Source organism: Ursus arctos, unplaced genomic scaffold (genome assembly GCF_023065955.2).
Source record: "Ursus arctos isolate Adak ecotype North America unplaced genomic scaffold, UrsArc2.0 scaffold_18, whole genome shotgun sequence".
NCBI lineage: Eukaryota > Metazoa > Chordata > Mammalia > Carnivora > Ursidae > Ursus > Ursus arctos.
The window spans coordinates 37,782,991-37,800,825 of NW_026622852.1; the positions used below are offsets into that span (position 1 = coordinate 37,782,991).

The 17,835-nt window shown below is 43.9% G+C and overlaps 1 protein-coding gene across 3 annotated transcripts in view; it reads right to left on the reverse strand.

The window, feature by feature from the left end:
* The window catches only part of EPB41L4B (erythrocyte membrane protein band 4.1 like 4B), a 126,723-nt gene that overhangs the window by 40,484 nt on the left and 68,404 nt on the right, over positions 1-17,835 (reverse strand). For 2 of the 3 annotated variants that reach the window (XM_057313650.1, XM_026506568.4), the window contains exon 15: positions 15,613-15,677. In XM_057313650.1, coding sequence (XP_057169633.1) covers positions 15,613-15,677 — 65 coding nt within the window. Of the gene's footprint in view, positions 1-12,086; positions 13,751-15,612; positions 15,678-17,835 lie in introns of those variants that run through there. The other variant, XM_048223206.2, reaches the window with a different exon arrangement.

Below are 17,835 nucleotides of genomic sequence, written 5' to 3' on the forward strand. Positions count from 1 at the left end.
ACTACATATATCAACTTGATAGAAAATACGGTGTTAAAACTTACTGGAAGTGTGAAAAAAGACAGTATAAAGCCAGACCGCACGTGTATTTTCTATGCTAGAAAATAACACATCAGTTGCAATGTTATTAACAAAGCTCAGTTACAAATGCATTACAGGCTTAGCATTTCTTCCACTTTTCCCATAGAACTTTGGAGCATCCAGCAGCCGTCATGCAACAATATGCCAAGAACAAAACAACGGTGTAGAAGACTTTTAGGAGGGGCGCCTGGGTGGCACAGCGGTTAAGCGTCTGCCTTCGGCTCAGGACGTTATGGGATCGAGCCCCACATCAGGCTCCTCCGCTATGAGCCTGCTTCTTCCTCTCCCACTCCCCCTGCTTGTGTTCCCTCTCTCGCTGGCTGTCTCTATCTGTCAAATAAATAAATAAAATCTTAAAAAAAAAGAAGACTTTTAGGAAACAATACAAAGCTCAGCCGTAAACACGTACCCTAGCACTTGGAAACTGAAAGCTCTGTCAATGAAGGAAGAAATCTTAGGGACAAAAGTAAAACTGCAATGCCGAATGAGGAGACCAATCCGTAAGCCAAAAACAAACAAACAAACATATATATAATACTATGAACAGAAGACTTGGAAGACAAGCGCTTAAGTACAACCTACAAAATAAAATCAGTTATTTGTGCAGGTTGCTATGATTCTATGCTACACATTTTTGATGATTCAAATATTTTATATTTGGCAGTAAAGTCTTTTAAATTTTGTTATTCAGTTTTTTTTTGTTATTCAATTTTTCATGTTTCACTATGTCTTTAAATGAATGTCCCTCTTTTATTTATCACGATTTTATATTTTAGGGCAAAATTGCCTTACAGCCAAGTTGTTACGCAGAGAAAATGTTTGCAGCGAAAGTGCTTGTGTCAGAGATGCGTACGGTGAAAATACTGGACATGTATTTATGTCTGTTTCTGGATTTTTCCTATTTTTGTTGATCTATTTATCTATTACTCAACCAGCACCAGATTGTCTTAATTACTTTTGTTTTAATATATATATTTTAAATATCTGACCGGACAAATCCTGTTCCCGTTGCCACATCATTGCTCTTCTGTTTTCTTTTTGACTATTGTTATGCACTTACTCCTTCAGATTATTTTACAACTCAAGTTACTACCAAAAAAATCCCACTGGAATTCTGATTTGGAGCATTAAATATTATGGATCTGGGAGAATTTATTCATAAGGAATGGGAAAATTTTCATCACTTATTCAGATCTTTTTAAATGTCCTTCAGTTAGAATTTTTGACTTTTCCACAAAGATAAGCAACATATTATTAATTTAATTCCTCGGTGTATTTCAGTTTTGTCACAATTGAAAATAAGATTTCATTTATTATTACATTTCCTCTAATTTTATACTACTAGATATGCAAAATTACTGACTTTAGGATATTTCTGCTTCTGGCCACTTTGCTAAACTGTCTTATTAACTATAATTCATTTGTATTTTAGATAATCACGTAAATTTTGTTTCTTCTTTTCTGGCATTTATTGCTTATTTTGTTTTCTTGGCTTATTGCATTGGTAAGGTCCCCAGGATGATGTTGAATATTAACAGTCATTCTTATTTCTTAAGTGTGTAAATTATCTAGTGTTTCAATATTAAAGTTTGGTTTCTGACACATTCAACTTAACCAGGTTAGAGACAGCCCTTTTACTCTCAGCCTACTAAGAATCTTGAAACATTCGCACCACTTACTCTGAGTGAATCCTTGCTATTCCTAAGTGAACACTACTTCCTTAACTAAGTGCTTAAAAAAATCTTTCTTGGTATCACCCTCAAGCTTATCAGTCCAGTTTTTAAAATTCATTTTTCAAGAAACTGTATGACATTTCCCTGTCTATTCTGCCATTTCCCCGAGACTCCATAGTTTTTCAAAGCAGAGTGATGCTAACTCAGCAATGACATATACTAATTCTCTCAGTATTCCCCATGGCCATTTTTCTAAGCCTGAAGGCTTAAACTAATTGCAAAAGAGCGAAGTATTTCCCGACTATTCTCTCATCTTGGACATCAGTTTCCTTCTCTTTGTTCTTTTCACCCTCGGCAGTTAGTATTTTTTGCCTGGTTTCCTTATTGTAAAGGAGAAAAGCAAAACGGAAGTTTAGTGTTTCTTCTGTCCTGTTAATCTCATATACATCCTCAGGAATGGCTATCACAGATTACTTAAAAACAAAATCTTAAGAAAAAGAAGAATGGCTGTCATTAAATTGTTCATCTTTTTGTTCCAACTAAACCATACATCTACGAAACTTTAAAAGCCCTTTTTAAAAAAAGGTCTATACCCCTTCATTTTTTATATGATCCTTCTATTTAAAATACTGTTTTAAATTGTGGGTCCCTAAAAGCCTTTCTCTTTCAGATGATCTACGATATATTCATAGTCCATCTGAAAGATATTCCCTTTTAGACCCATCTTCTCTTTGACATGAAGGATTAAACCCTGAGCTCCACTCATTTTGTATTAACAATTTCAAGACATAAGAGTCATTTTTTCCGCCAAGGATCTTGCCACTTACACATTTCCAACCTAGTCTTCTTTGCTGACCAGAATTAATAGTAGTAATACTGGCAGTGTTTCTTCTACCTTCCAAACAACTATGTAATCAGGAAGGAAGGCCAAGAAATCAACAGATGTTCTGCTTTTAATGAAATGCCAATGTCTGGATGGCCAAGAAATCCCCCGTAGGTATTGTGCCAGCTTAAAGTCACTCCTAGGAAAACAGAGTGAGTATCCTCTCTATCCAAAGTCCTCTGGCTTCCTGTCTAAATTGCTCACTGCACTTACTGTGTGCTGCCTGGACCCAGGCTTACTCTTTTATCTGTTCCTGACACCTGTCTTAACTCCACAGCAGGGGTCTCAGAGGCAGGACCAGCTTTATGTAGCCTACACAGCACCCAAGCTCTCTGAACACTCTAGAGGAGCCTGGTTGGGGCAAACTGGCTCGGCTCCTGTGTCACTTTTAGCCTAAGTGGGGACAATTCCACATTCCTAATCAGAGCTAAAGCATCAGGGAGATATCGACAAATATCTCAGAAGAGCTTCCCAACGAATGGACTTTGGATGGGGTTGCAGCTCAAACTGTCTTATCTGCTTACCCCAGTGTGCTAGACAAACATGTCATTTTCTCTGTGTGCCAAGGACAAGAAAAAGTTTCCACTAGTCCACACCCTGTCCATTAGCTTGAACTGCGGCTCTCCGATTGGGACTCTTAGCAGAATCTCCTCAATTACCATGTTTTTACAGCAGATGGTGTCAGCCAGAATCATACTTCCTGGCTGAACACTGGTGCATTAATCATGCTCTCTAAATACTCACGGAGGAAAAAACTCAAAAGCTAACATTTTTGGTTGCCCAGCACCGTGCCATCAATTAACTTTTTTAATCCTCTAACAACCATTTGAAGAAGGGACAATTATTATTATCCTTATTTGACAGGTAAGGAAATGGTAACAGAGAGACTACTTAACTTTCTTAAAGTCACACCGCTAGTAAACGGCAGAGCTGAGATTTGAACCCAGGCAACGTGACTCGAGCCCAGTGCTTTCTTAAGTGCTGAGAGACTGCCTTGCCTGGTGGATGAAAGGAGCATTACAACGACATTAGAAGAACACTGGTGGGCACTTATCTTTGGTTTTGCTACCGCTTAGCTATGTGACCTCAGGTAACTCATTTCACTTATCTGGGCCCCAGACACTGCATTTTTGGACAAACATTTATTACATATTTATATGCCAGGAACTACAGCTCAATGAAATAATTTGATCTGTGCCATGTCCGACCGAGAGATGAAAGAAGGTGCATTTACTCATCATGGTTTCCAGGATACCTGTCACTTCCTTCAATGTTAATTCCGTAGAGACTGAACAGAGTGGGTCATTAGACTAACATATTGCTACAAGTTCTTATTAAATTCAGTGCAAGCAAGCATACTATTTGGCCGTAAGTAGAGAGTATATTTGAAAAACTACACCTTTTTCATAATGGGTTTGAGAAGAAAATTGTTATCAACATCTTAGAAATGTGACACATTATGAATGTTAGGTCTGCTAATTAGGGATGATTTCTTACAGTAACTTAGTGGTTTTATTTTTTAAAAAAGTGACTAGAGAGAAAAGATGAAATGGCCTCATTTTCCTCTTGTCTGAAAAGGTCAAAATTATATTTTTTGGCATGGTTTAGATTCCTTTATATAGACTAACTGGCAGACGGAAGTTTTCTCAACTTGTATTTCTTTCAAGCCAACTTCCAAGCAATCAACCTGGAACTAATTCCAGTGTTAGCACAGGTAATGTCTGAGTCCATAAGATCGGTAGCTGTTGTTCTGATTAGTTTATTAACCGTCTACAGCCAAAGGCAGCGTCTTCTTCGACATCAATTCCCAGTGCCTATTATAGTACTTGGCACAGCATAGAAACACAGTAAATATTTGTTGAATAAATGTTGTAGAGCATGAAATTGTAATTCTCCGTAGGTAATTTATCAAGTGTTTATTCATAAAAGCTTTACTTTGGTCGGAAGCTCCTCAGTGGTTCCTAACATTAAACAGCCTTGGTAAAATTGTAAAATATGCCACGTCTTAAGGAGCCACGAGAGCCTTTCCAGGTTTCTTGGTGGCTGCGTCTCTGTCCTGTGAGATAGAGTAGGATATGTGTCCCTGTCTTTGAGTCTGGAATTTTCCTTTGGTGAAACTGGTATCAAATGGTTTCAGTAAATGGCTGTAAGTGGGTTAGGAGGCTTTGACAAACTTCCTGCTAGAAAATTCATTTTAACCTAATGTGATTCTTACTAAGTTTATAATATCTGATTGCTTGAGGCATGGAGAAGCTGTGAGGAAGGGTTTTAGAAACTATGTGGTGAAATCTAGGATTTTAGCAATTCCGGATCAATTTCAGGATCTGAGCCCAAAGAATAAATATTTCATGAGTTCATTTTTGCAGAGGCTCATGACTAAGAGTTTATTCAATCTCTCCTGCCTTAAAAAAAATACTGACACAAATATAGTTGTTTTCTTTTACAGCATTCACTTGTAATGAATCTAACAGTGCTTTCCCTTCTTGGTTTCTTAGGGACTTTTTTGGTCTCTCATTTCTGCATTCCAGTGCCCACTTTTTGCTTTAAATGAAGATTTTTTTTTTTCAGGTGGATAATGGCATTAACAGACTCGCCCCTAGCCACTGCTTTAAATGCCTCCCCAAACAGTATCATATGGGAGCCCTCAAGGAGCAGCAAGACAAAATCATTGCCACGAACGTGCAGCTATTAGCTGTACAGAATAACGTCTAAGGAGCCAGTCTTTGCACAGTGAAAGAGCTATGGCAGACTTGGGCATGAGCTGAGCGTAATTTTTCCACTCTGCAGACACCATCCAACTCGCCAGAATGAATGAAATTAAACTATTATTCACTCCAGAATGAAGCTCAAGCCAGACGAAGAAAATGCATGCTCTGGTGAGGGCAGGGTTTAGACATTCTGATTGCACAAGATACTAGTGTGGGAAGGAGCTGGAGCTGAACACTGGTATGTGTTCCTGCGGTGATACAGATGAGGATTCATCTATTTTGGTTTTGGGGTTTTAAAATTCCCTCAAGTGATCCTTTCTCTGTTGCACAATTCTTGCAGGTTTTCCAGAAGCTTCTCTCGTAAACATCCTTAGTTAGCTTCTGAAGCTATACACTGGACCTAATTTTAAGGGCCCGTTTAATTGCCTTGAAAATAGATACAGCATCCATTATTCAGCCGCGGAACAGCGCCGGTGCAGCCGTTAGCATAGCAACACCTCTTGCTTTGGAGGTTTCCGCTGCAGAAAGTGAACGTGTGAGCCATTCACAATCCAGGAGGGGATGATTAGGTAGGTTCTGTGGCTTTCTTACAACACGAGCCTACGGGGATGTTCCTCTAATTATTCTAACCCTGTTTAGCGGACTGCCCGGACAGCAGCAGTTTTGGTGTTTTAAATTCTGCAGCCTTTCCTCCAATAAAACTGCTGGCAAGTCTTGGGATACAGTGGGATTTCAGACCTAATAAATTAGGACTTTAATTGCGACGAAAAGGAAATCCTTGCTTCCCTGGTCAATGCACCAGGGAAATTCACCATGTCTGAGTGGGTATTTAAGAAGTTGGAGTGGAAAGTTCTCCCCAAACTCCCAAACAGGAAAGCAAAGATGGGTGTTAGAAATCAAATCCTTTACCCTGGCTATTTTTATGCTGTCCGTATTCTTTCTTCTGATCTCCAGGGCATCGTATCATGCTGCTTGTTACCTGAGCTTCTGGAAATCTGCTTTCAAAAAATGTCTGGTAAATATCAACTCTTCTCAGCCTTCCCTTTCTCCGCTACTAAAAAGCCTATGATGACATGATTAATTTTGTCATGATTAATGTCATGATTAATTTTACTTCATCAGCCTTGTCTTTATTAAAGAGCACCACGTAAGAGCACAGGTTCCAGACGGTTCAGAGAAAACAAGTAACAAATGGCGTTCAAAAAGATGAAAAGGTATGCAACCTTGCTTCTTGAGAAATACAATTAAAATGGAAATTCTTATTTTTACCCATCAGACTAACAAAGGTTTAAAAGACTTCGTTAAGGCTAGGAGCTTGCCCCCTGTGGGATCGGAGGCCCTGTCAAATCGCCGGTGGGGTGGGGGGCCCAGGGGAGAAAGTGTAATCAGAGTATCTAGAGTGAAATTTCTTTAGGCAAAGTCCAAATTAAACATGCACATACCTTTTTAGCCAGTGCCCCTATTCCCAGGGAGTTTACCTACAGATGGATTTATTCAAGTGCATAAATGGAACGTACAAGGATAGCAGAAAAATTGTAATTTTAGAGATTTGGGGCAGCCTAAATGACCATCAATCCTGATTGGTTAAATACAGACACGTGTTTGCTTTTACGTGGAATAGCTCTAGATTGACACGATGAAACACCAACAACGTTTGCATCTGGGGAGAACTATGGAACTAGGGAATAAGAAGGTGGAAAGGAAAAGTCACTTTTAGATATTTTTACCTGAATTTTTACCACTGTATTACCTACTAAAATAAGTGAAAAAGCACAGCAGTTCCCTTTATTACTGACTTTCTATTTAGTCTCCTGACTGTTAAAAGTCTCCACTGTTTTGTGGAAGATGAAACCCTAAGTTAGACAAGTTGGGAACGGAGCGGATGCTGTTTCAATTCTCCCAACTTCTGGGTCCCCATTGTACCAGCAGAATGAATTCTCAGCGGTCTCAGCAATTGCTTCTTCCACCTGTTTTGCCGTCTGCAGATGGGAAAGCATTGTCTACATTCCGCCTGGACGGTTAGTTTCTAGTATTCTCAGACAAAAATATCATCTTCATTTCTTTTTATCCCGTCTCAAAAGATCCCCACGGCGTTTCTGCTCTTAGCTTGTTAGAGTTTCAGAGATGTGTCTTTATGTTTTGCGGTAACCCTCTCCCATTTGATCTTTCCCTTGGAGCCAAGCACCCCTTTCCATTGCTAAACTTAGACCACACATCTCAAGCCAGCAACCTTTAACACAGACCATTCCTTGAGTGCAACTTTGAATTTCTTTGACCCGTCTCCAACCGCATGGACTGCTAAGGCCTCACATCTCAAAACCCACCAAAAACTACTACTGGCCAGCATCAAACATGGTGCAAAGCACCTTCCATACACATTGTCCTTTAATTCCATGTGGGGATGAGGAAAAGGAGGCACAGAGAAGAAGCAAAGGTCACATGACTGGTGAGTGGCAAAGTTGGGATTCAACGCGTGCAAGACTCCAGAGGATTCCCATTTCACCTTGTGGGAGAACTGCAGGGCTCTTGCCCCCAGCAAAGTCACCATTCCACACCGGACCTGCAGTCTGCCTCTCATCGGCGGGCAACAGCCTGCCATTTTACTTCTGCAGGCTTCTGCTACTTCCCCACGATGGGTTCTAATCTTGCCGTGGGTCCTTATGCTGGTGTGTCTAGTCCATCTTCTTCTCCAGTGGATACAGTTCTCCAGCCCCTTGCTTCAGAGCAGAACAACGGCAGATTCGGTCTGACTTGGGGGAGGGGAGCTCGTGATGAAATTAAAGCCATATAAAGAAACCCTAGCATTTTCGCGGTCTTCTGCTTCACTATGAACCTAAGCAAGTGCAACACTATGCTGAGTAGACCTGTCTAGATACTTCTTATGAGTCTCTGCTTACTTTTTGATATCATGCCTACTTTAAAAAAAAAAAAAGAGTTCGCCTCTAAATGAATTAAAATTGAACAATAAAACACGGGCAAGCCAGCTAGGAAGCTGTGCTTTTCCACGGGGAGGTCGTATACTTGTCTGTCGCGGACTCACCTGGAGACTTCGAATGAAGGTTCCTTACGTCTCACCACCAACCACTTCAATACAGCCTAGCAATTTCCATTTTTAATAAGCTGTCCAAGCCATTCTTTGGCTAATTTTGGGGAAGTTGGCCAATTTGCAGAATTATTTAAGACTTCTTTTGCTGAGGCGCAGCTGAATGTCAACTTCACATTCGTTTCACCCTTTAGATACCCCTGGGGCCTCTTAAAAATGTGCTACTTTTCATGTGCAAAGGGACTCTTTCCTTAATAGCAGTCCGCGGTTTCCCTCTCTCCGCCCCATGCCTTGCCTGGGCATTTGTGGGTTGCCTCCCGGAGGGAAATGGCAGAGGCGAATCATCCCTAAGCCTATTTACGGTATTTACCTGGTCCTTTTGGAAGATTCAGTACAGTCAGGGAATTGACTTAGAGCCCAGTTTGGGAAATATCGATCCAAAGGATCAATATGGCGGCTCAGGGAGTTCTTTGATGAGCTCGGATCTTAAAGGACTAGTTAAAAGCTGGAAAGTCAAGGGCAACAAAAGGGAGCTATTATTAGTTGTGTTCAGACCCGGACCCAGGAGGCTGGAGTCACTGACCTGGAAGGATGGTGCCGTATTAACGGGCAAGAAAAAAAAGAAAGCAGCACTCCCACACTGTCCTTATTCCTTCATCTTTGCTGTTAAGGAGAACCATTTTCAGTGGAAATGGTAGACCAAGGAATGAAAAAGGCAAGAGGTTTTTGAAGGCCAAGATAATCGCCTGGCACAATTTCAAGTCTTTCAGTCCATATGGATTACATCAACCTGACCACACTCTCAGGTCACGGTTCGATATTCTGAGGGAGTCACAGAAAAATAAGAGATGCTGCAAGACCGGTAAGTACCCAAGTTTCAAAATACAAAGAGCCAATTCCACTAATTATGGAGTCCGAGCTTGATTGTGCAAGGCAGGTAATACTCCAGAAGAAATGACTAGCTCGGGAGCTGTGGGGAAGGAAGCAGTGGATCGCCTCAAATAAGGAGCAGCTAAGAAGAGAATAATGCTCAATCTCTGCTCCTTTGTAAAGGGGGTTGTTGGAGGAATGCAGGTTCTGGATTGCCGGAGGACGGGTGGGAAGGTGTTAGGGGTTACTAGACCCCGGGAAGGCTGACAGGGTGACTAGTTCACTGGTGATGGACAAGGTCACTAGACCACTGGTGTGCAGGGATATGGACGCTGGTGGTGCTGAGTGGCTTTCTAGCTGGTAACCGGATCTCGGGGACGTGAATTCTTCAACATAATCTAATAATGGTCTCGTGGATATATATAGATCGACAGGGTCCCAAAGGGTGACATGGTCGTCGGTGAGAAGCATCAGAGCCCAGGGGCCGAGAACACAGGCTGGGAGTCGGAACTGCATGTGTGAGGATGCGCAAGCTACTCCGTTAAACCCGAAGCCTGAGCTTCCCCACGTGAGAAAAGAGAACGCCCCCCACCACACACACTGGCCGGGAAGATCAAAGGAAGTGATGCGCGCAAGTGCTGGGAGCACACATCTGGCTGACGGTCCCTCCACGTTACTGCGGATCCAGGTCGACCTACCGGGGTTTCCAGTAGATCTCCAGTATCACCTGCCCTGTCGTACGAATGCTCATCATGACACCGACGCTTCGAACGAGAACACCGCAGACACAGTGGGTCGTATTCAGATGATGAAGCTGAAGCCAGAATATAGCTGGTGGTCAATGTCCTACTCAAAACACGACACCCCAGACTAGGTACAGCTCTTCGGGTACCTTCGGACCAGCACAGAGATGACAGACTGCCTGTTATCTGGCTAGACATTTTTTTTTTAAAAGCTTTTATTTATTCATTTGACAGAGAGAGAGAGCACAAGCAGGGGGCGCTGCAGAGGGAGAGGGAGAAGCAGGCACCCTGCTGAGCAGGGAGCCTGCCGTGGGGTTCCATCCCAGGACACTGACATCATGACCCAAGCTGAAGGCAGACGCTCAACTGACTAAGCCACCCAGGCGCCCCTGGTTAGACATTTGTTAGAATGAATGTGGAATCATTCATTTGCTGAACAGACATTCCTTGAGCACCTGCTATCAGGCATGGGGAACAAAGGCAGATATGGGACAAAGCTCATACTTAACAAGCAGGCAGCCTCCAGGATGAGATGAACAAGAGGCAGTTGTAATGTAAAGTAGTGAAGGCAATGTTGATATAGCAGGGTTGAGGGGCAGGCATAGAGTAGAACACAGAGACTAACCCGGTTTGCAGAGATGGGGGTGGTAGGAGTCCTGGGGAGAAGACTGCGTCTGAGCGGAGGCATAAGGGGCGAGCAGGAGTTGGGCAAAGGGGTTGGGAGTGAGAGCGTTCTCGGCAGAAGGAACAGTATTTGCAAAGTACAGATGGGAGCAACAGCAGGATATGGTGCATGCCAGGAACGACAAGCCGCTTCGTGGTGTAGAAATTTAAATGGGAGGGTAAGAAATGGGGCGAAATAGGCTAGAGCAATAGAATGGAAGCAGACAGCAAAGGAATTCCACAGAGGCAGCCTTGGACCTCACCCTATGGGTGCTGGAGAACCCCGGCAGATGTCAATCATCAGAACGACTCTGAGGACCATGAGCTCGGCAGGAACCTGGAGTCAAGGAGACCAGGAAGAGCACCTCTGAGGCAGAGACGATGCTGCTGCAAGATCAGGGTTGACAAAGCCCTGGGGACTGTCTGGATACGGGTGGCAACAGGGGGAAGAGCGACGGCTGGTGTGTGTATACATTTTTCTTGTGGGGAGAGGAGAGAGAATCAGGCGGAAGTCTCTTCTTTTTTCTCCAGTAAAAGATGATGAATCTGATTTTTTGACATGACTTTGAGGTGTACATGGGATACACGGGTTGAAGTGTCAGTCTAAAAACTCAATGGCGTGATCTGGATTAGCAAAAATGACTTCAGGGTCAACAGCCATAAAATGGCGCCAGCAGGAGAAGACCCAGAATCGGCTGTGATGGTGAGAAAGGCAGTGGGCAGAGGAAGGACCCCTGGAAAACACCAACATTTAATAGGAAGACAGACGGAGAGGCTGTTCCAAAGACTGAGGAAAAAGTCAAAGAGCTGGAGAGCCAGATATCGCAGAAACCAAGGGCACAGAGTTCCAAGAAGCCGTGAGTGAGTGACCACCACCGTCAAACGCAGTAGAGAAAGGCCCACTAAGCTGACGGATGAAAAGCATACACGTCATTTAACAACGAGAAGGTCATAAGGATGAATCCTGGTTAGACTTCTTGGTTGCAGACAACTGAATCCACTCAAGTTATTTTAAGCAGAAAGGTATTTATTAGAGGGTATTAGTGTATACAGTCTCCAGGAGGCCACAGACACAGGTTTGGACGTCTTTCCACCAGGAACAGCAGCAGCGGCCAGGACAAACAGCCACACCCTCAGCATAGGACTGTAAGGGGGGAAACCCACTCTGCCACCACTTCACTCTGCTCGGTGCCTATGACCAGGGACTAGAACCTTCACCACAGATGCACCAGATGAAGAAATGCTTCAGCCACTGTGCCTACCAGAGCTACTCTTCCCAAGAGTAGCCTCATTCAAAGATGAACTTGCTCCACGTCACCTAACGGAACGCTCACCTTCAGACTTCTGAACGCTCACTGCCCCGTGGCCTACACCATCCGCACATGACCCTTCTGCACAACGTAAATGAAGATGGAGTCCAAAAAAAGCAAGAATAATCTTTATTCCTTGGAAACACATTTGTAAAAATGTCTCAGTAAGATTAAAAGATTCGGAACACGTTTATTTGTATGCAGCACAAACACTGAGGATCGAACATCTGCTAAAACGGAATACACCTGTAGACAGATATCTCAGGACGAGTTTATAGGGGACTGGCTCCACTGTGCAGGGCATGCAGCTGAGTCCCTCCTTCTGGACAGATTTTTGTGGTAACCAACTAGCAGTAAAATATCTCAAGAAATGTCAATACATTTTTTTAAAAAGGCTTAAAATGGGCCAAATTACAATTACACGTATGAAAATGGCGTTTAAGAATTGTTTTCACAAAAATACTAGTGAAAAATATCTCAGGTCTATCAAGAGAAAAAAAAATGTTTGACCTGTGGCTTGAAATGGGGGGAAATAAATACTTGGGTTCGAGCTCTACCCTGGAAGACAACACACTGATTAGCTGGGACTACGAAATGACTGCACGACCCCCACCCCATCCTACTCCACAGGATGCTTTCGCACAGCGTCGTTAAAATCCTAGACACTTTAATTTGAGCCATAAGTGGATCTTGGGTTGCATGTCGCTTTTTAGAAGAGTGAAGTCCAGGGTAAAAACCAAGCCTCAAGTTCTATAAATTCTGACAGTGTGTATTCATAATTATGTCTTCTGAAATCATGCAAGTTAGCAGCACCAATCAATAATTTAAAAAATTATTCTCGCTCTTGAGCAGCAAGTTCTATCAAAATGGATGCTATGCAATTTGTGATCAGTAAAACTGCTAAGATTCAAAGTGGCTAGACTGCTTCAAGATAGGAAATTCCAAGCCTCCCCGTATGCACGTCCCACCTAACCGGTTATTTACTTTATTCAGCTTCCGAAAGGGGTAACCCTCTGTTAGAGAAGGGAATTTTGCAGTTTTCCTCTGAAAAATTTCGTTGGAATGTTAGATCCTCAGACTAAAATATTAGCTTTTCATAGATCACAGAACTGTAGAGCTGGAAGGAGCTTGGCGGTCATTTAGTCCAACCCGCTCTTTTCAGACGGGCAAAGGAGGACAACAGAGGAGAAGGGGCTTGTCCGTTCTCTGAAAGTGGCCGGGGCTGGGCCCTGGCGGCCTCCTCCTCACCCCAGGACCGTGCGGGGCTCTCCGCAGAGCTATCTTCCCATGTTCTTCTGGTGTTATTTGGTCCCGTTCATTAAATAACAAAGAAATATCAAGTATATAGCAATACGATGAACTCGGACTTTTACTCCAATTTTAAAATCAGAATATTAAAATGATTCCTGAGCCTTTAACTACCTTCATTTCATTGAGAATGCAGTCAACAGTAAACTATGACTAGTGATTGTGCTTGTTTGCAAATATTTACACGGACGCCGGGAACACCTCTTAGAACTATTCCGCAAAGACACCTGTGCAAACACATCTATGTGATGCCGAGACACTTTTCATGGGATGTAAGGACACTATGATGATGAATGGAGGTGAGGTGCTTCAGTCTCTCAAAGTGCAGTCATGAGTTTATCTCGATACACCATACTTTGCATTCCTCCTAAGTTCTTCTGGTTCTGGTCGTGGACATAATCGGAATGGCTGCCACCTTCACTGGCCGATGTTCCCCAGTGCAGCGGCCTGTCATCCTGAAAGCATGGCCTGTTTTGTTGGCAGAGTGAATGGTTAGCGGGAGGGATGGAAGAAAATTCAGAAATGTGAGTGAAACAACACAAGCGTGAGGGAGGTGGGCAGGAGAAACCAAGAGCCATGTGAATGGGGATGGAAACGAATGGATTTTCTACAGTATTTTCAAAATTCAGAATGCAGGTTATCTATCAACGTCCAAGTCGAGAGAAGCCCGCTCCACGGCCATACCATCATTTCTCAAAGGGCACGCTGATGAGCAAGTCAGTCTGGGGAAAGTCAGGTGGAAAGGGGTCCTTGACCAGGCACCTCTCAGGGCTGTGAGCGCATTGCTAATGGGCGCTGTGAACGGCTTAGGCAGCGTTTGCCGGGAGTGCTGGGCCAAGGAAGTCTCTTTTCCTGGGGTAGGTACCTCAGGCAGTGCTCCTCTAACTCTGGAGAGCCTGATAAACACAGAATGCTGGGCCCTCTCCCCAGACACCGATCCAGCAGGGTTGGGTTGGGGCAAAGAATAGGCATCAGCAAGCTTGCAGGGGAGGCCAGTGCCGCCCGGAGAGGACCCTGTCGTGGCCTCCCACAGACTCCCCTCTGCGAACTGCTGGGCAAGGTCGTGCCTCAGGAGGAACCCGATGTGGTAAAATAGGCACAAAGAAGTCTAAAATTCTGTAAAAATAGGTTACTAAAAATAGCGTTTCTAGAAATCTCTCCCGTTTTCTTATGTCTGGAAGAGAAACTGCCTTTGCAATACAGAAACATTTCATTATTACTCTGCTGGGCTGACTAGCTTTTAAAAGTTCCCCGAGTATCAAGTGCTATTGGTAAAACTGCAATGTGGGCCTCCTCCAAAGTCCTCCAACAAAAGTGGCAAGAACCATCAAGAACTAATTGCTCTCCTTTGCCTTGCTCCACATGGACTTATTTTCATCACTCCATTCTCTCCGTCCTTTCCCAAGCAGCAAGGCTAGCAACCTCACCGAGAAATAACTTTATGCAAAGTGAATTCACCAACAGAAAGCGCTTCACACATAAACACCAATTAAGCCTGATCTAAAATTCAAATCTGAAAAGGAACGTTTGCCTTTACAAAGCTGGCATCAAAACACTCTCAAGCCTAATGAAAAACCCAGCAAGGCAGGTGCCAGTTCACTTGGAAAGGACTGTGGTGGGTTAGGGCAGAGGTGAGGAAACACGGCCCGCAGGCTGGATCCCACTCACCGTCCGTTTTCATAAATAAGTTTTATCGGAACGCAGCCCCGCCCATTCACTTTGGGTTGTCTCTGGCTGCTTTTGAGCCACAACGGCAGAGTTGAGGAGTTGTGACAGAGACCACAACGCTGAAAGTACTGGTTATCTGGCTCGTAACAGAGAAAGTTTACTGACCCCTGAGTTTAGAAAAAAGATCTACTGTCACAAAAAACAAAACAAAACGAAAAACAAAAAAAACCCCAACAACCCCCCACCCCACCCCTGAAAAAAGTCCTTTCAAAAAACCCACAACAAAAATCCCCAAGCTTGAGGCACATTTTTAGTAACTGAATTCTTGGGACAGGAAAACGTTACTTAGAAATTTTAAGTAACATTTCTAACACAAAACCAAACCAAAAATATCTGAGGTTAGAATGCCTAAAAACAAAACAAAACAAAAACCCAAAAAACAAAACCCAATTCATTTTTATTTCAAAAAGCACAACTTTGGTAAATCCAGACTCATCACTGGCTTCCTTTGCTTGGCCAATGATTCATCTCTGCCGTGAAATGCAACTCTTAACAGCGGTTTCTGATGCAGATTTTCGATTCAAAAGCAGGTAGAATCCGAGTTTTTCCAGACAAAGGGAGAACTTTCAAGAAAGTATAGCTCTGTGAGCTCAAGCACTTACCTTACATTTGGAGAGTGAGGGTGCCACCGAGGCTGGCTGGGGTGGATACTGGGATGGTACTGAGGCTAGAAATGAAATACCAAACTCGATTATTCGATGACCTTTTGATTTCAATGGTCTTCATTTACTTTCTCTTTTCACTGGCATCCAGCTCAGGGGCCCAGGGCTGTGAATGGAAGGCTCTAACTAAACCCTGCCTGGGAGGTGGCTTCCCAGGACGATCACGTTTCCCCACGACAAAGGCTGGGGGGCTGGGGAAGGCAAGGCATCTGCCTGGAAAGGGTCCCCTAGAGCGCCCAGAACAGGCAATATCCATCTCCCCCAAAAGAACAGACGGAAGACACCCAAGATACGGGGAGAATGGTAAGTAATTTCTTTGTTCAGAAACGATTTTTCATCGCTGGCAATGACAACAACTGTGCGTAACAGTGACATCTGCAAACACAAGAGAACTGGACAGGGATACCAAGGCAACAGGACTGTGGGCGGTCTCTTTCTCCCTTGTTTAAAGAGCAAGAATAACTTTCTAAACTATGATCCAAAACCCAGTACCAAACCTCAGCCCCCAGCCGGTCGCCATCAAAACCAAACAAAACCCCAAACCACCCAGAGCACTTATTATCCTGATAACACGGAAGGAGGGAGGGAGGGAGGGAGGGAAGGAAGGAAGGAAGGAAGGAAGGAAGGAAGGAAGGAAGGAAGGAAGGGAGGGAGGAAGGAAGGAATCAGTCCATTTAAAGATAGGAAAATAGATCCAGACTGGTGACTCACAAAAGGACCAGAGGTGAAGACAAGGCGGGCCTGGCTGGGTAGCAGGGCTGTCTGTCCACCTCTGGCCTGCAGCAGGCGGCGGCCCCAGACATGGCCAGAAGTCACGGGGGCTTCTCAGGGCTAAACTTTCTGTGGGGCACATTAGACCCTCCACTACAGTCACTACAGTCTTGCCACCATTATTCTTTTAATTATTTCTTCCCCTTCTTCTCCTTCCCCTGCTGTTTTGGTTAATAAGCAGAAACCTGTTCTGTATTATGGAAAATTCTCAGTAATTCTGTTCATTCAGTTTTCAGGAATCAAGATACCCTCCCTCCCTGCCTATTGTGTCTTCTAGTGGCCTCTTTCCTTCAAAGATACCTGTCAGCAAGCGAAGTGTGCAGCCCCCAAAATGACATGCTAGAGGAAAAAGGATCTGGAGAAAAGATCTCAGGAGCCAAATGTGAAAGCAGACCTCTCTCAGGGAGACAGAGACCTAGAGTTTAGATGATTTGCCCAGAGCTGAAATGCTTCAAGGGTTTTGGTCACACAACGAGTCCCCAGATGAGGCTCCACCATTTGGATCTCCAGCAGAAGGGAATAATCCAGAATAGAAACGGAACTTCTGTTCTACTGTCTTCAAACACAATCGAATCAGATTCATTAGTGCAAGGTGGGTATCTCATCCATAAAGACCTGGAAGGATATTCCCAAAGCTTCCTTATGTCTCCTTTGGAAATTTATTCGCACTCTAAAGCTGTCAAGGAGCATTTTTAAATGATAACCCAGATGGCTCTCTCCAGGGCAGTTCTGTTCCCCTGGGGACAATTGGAAATATATATGTGCACTTTTGCTTGTCACGGTGACTACAGGATTACCTTTAACTACCAGGCAGAAAGAGGGAAGCTAAACATCCTATAACTCTCGGGACAGTCCCAGAGTGAAGAACTGTCCCTCCCCGAACGTCAACAGCATCCTTATCAAAACCGCAGCAATCCATCCTTTCTGCCGCTGGCTGAGCTCGCAGGAAGATGGAAGCTGCAAGCCCATCATCCCAAAAACCCTTCTCAGCACTCAGATGCTTACCGATTAGGCCACTTCTCAGGACGTTCTCTTCCTAGTCAACTCACTCCCAAACCTCAACAGAGCAACACAGAACCTCTAAGACGGGCAAGGGGTAGAGGACCAGGGGTTGCCAAAGTTGTTATGAGAAGAACAACATCTAGGTAACAGTCTTCGTGCCTGGAGTCCAACGGACAACTGTCTCTATGTTCTCTCTGGGCAGGGAAGGCTTTGCTTTATTTTCATTTTTTTCCATGCCTTCAAGCAGGGACCACCCATCCACAGCTCTTCCCTCCCCCCCCCCCCCAGCTAGCCTCTCACACCTGAAAATCCCTCCAAACCAAAAAGCCAACCTGTGACCGAGAAGATTCAAGAACCTAAAGAAGGCATCGAGATTGGGAAACTTGGCTG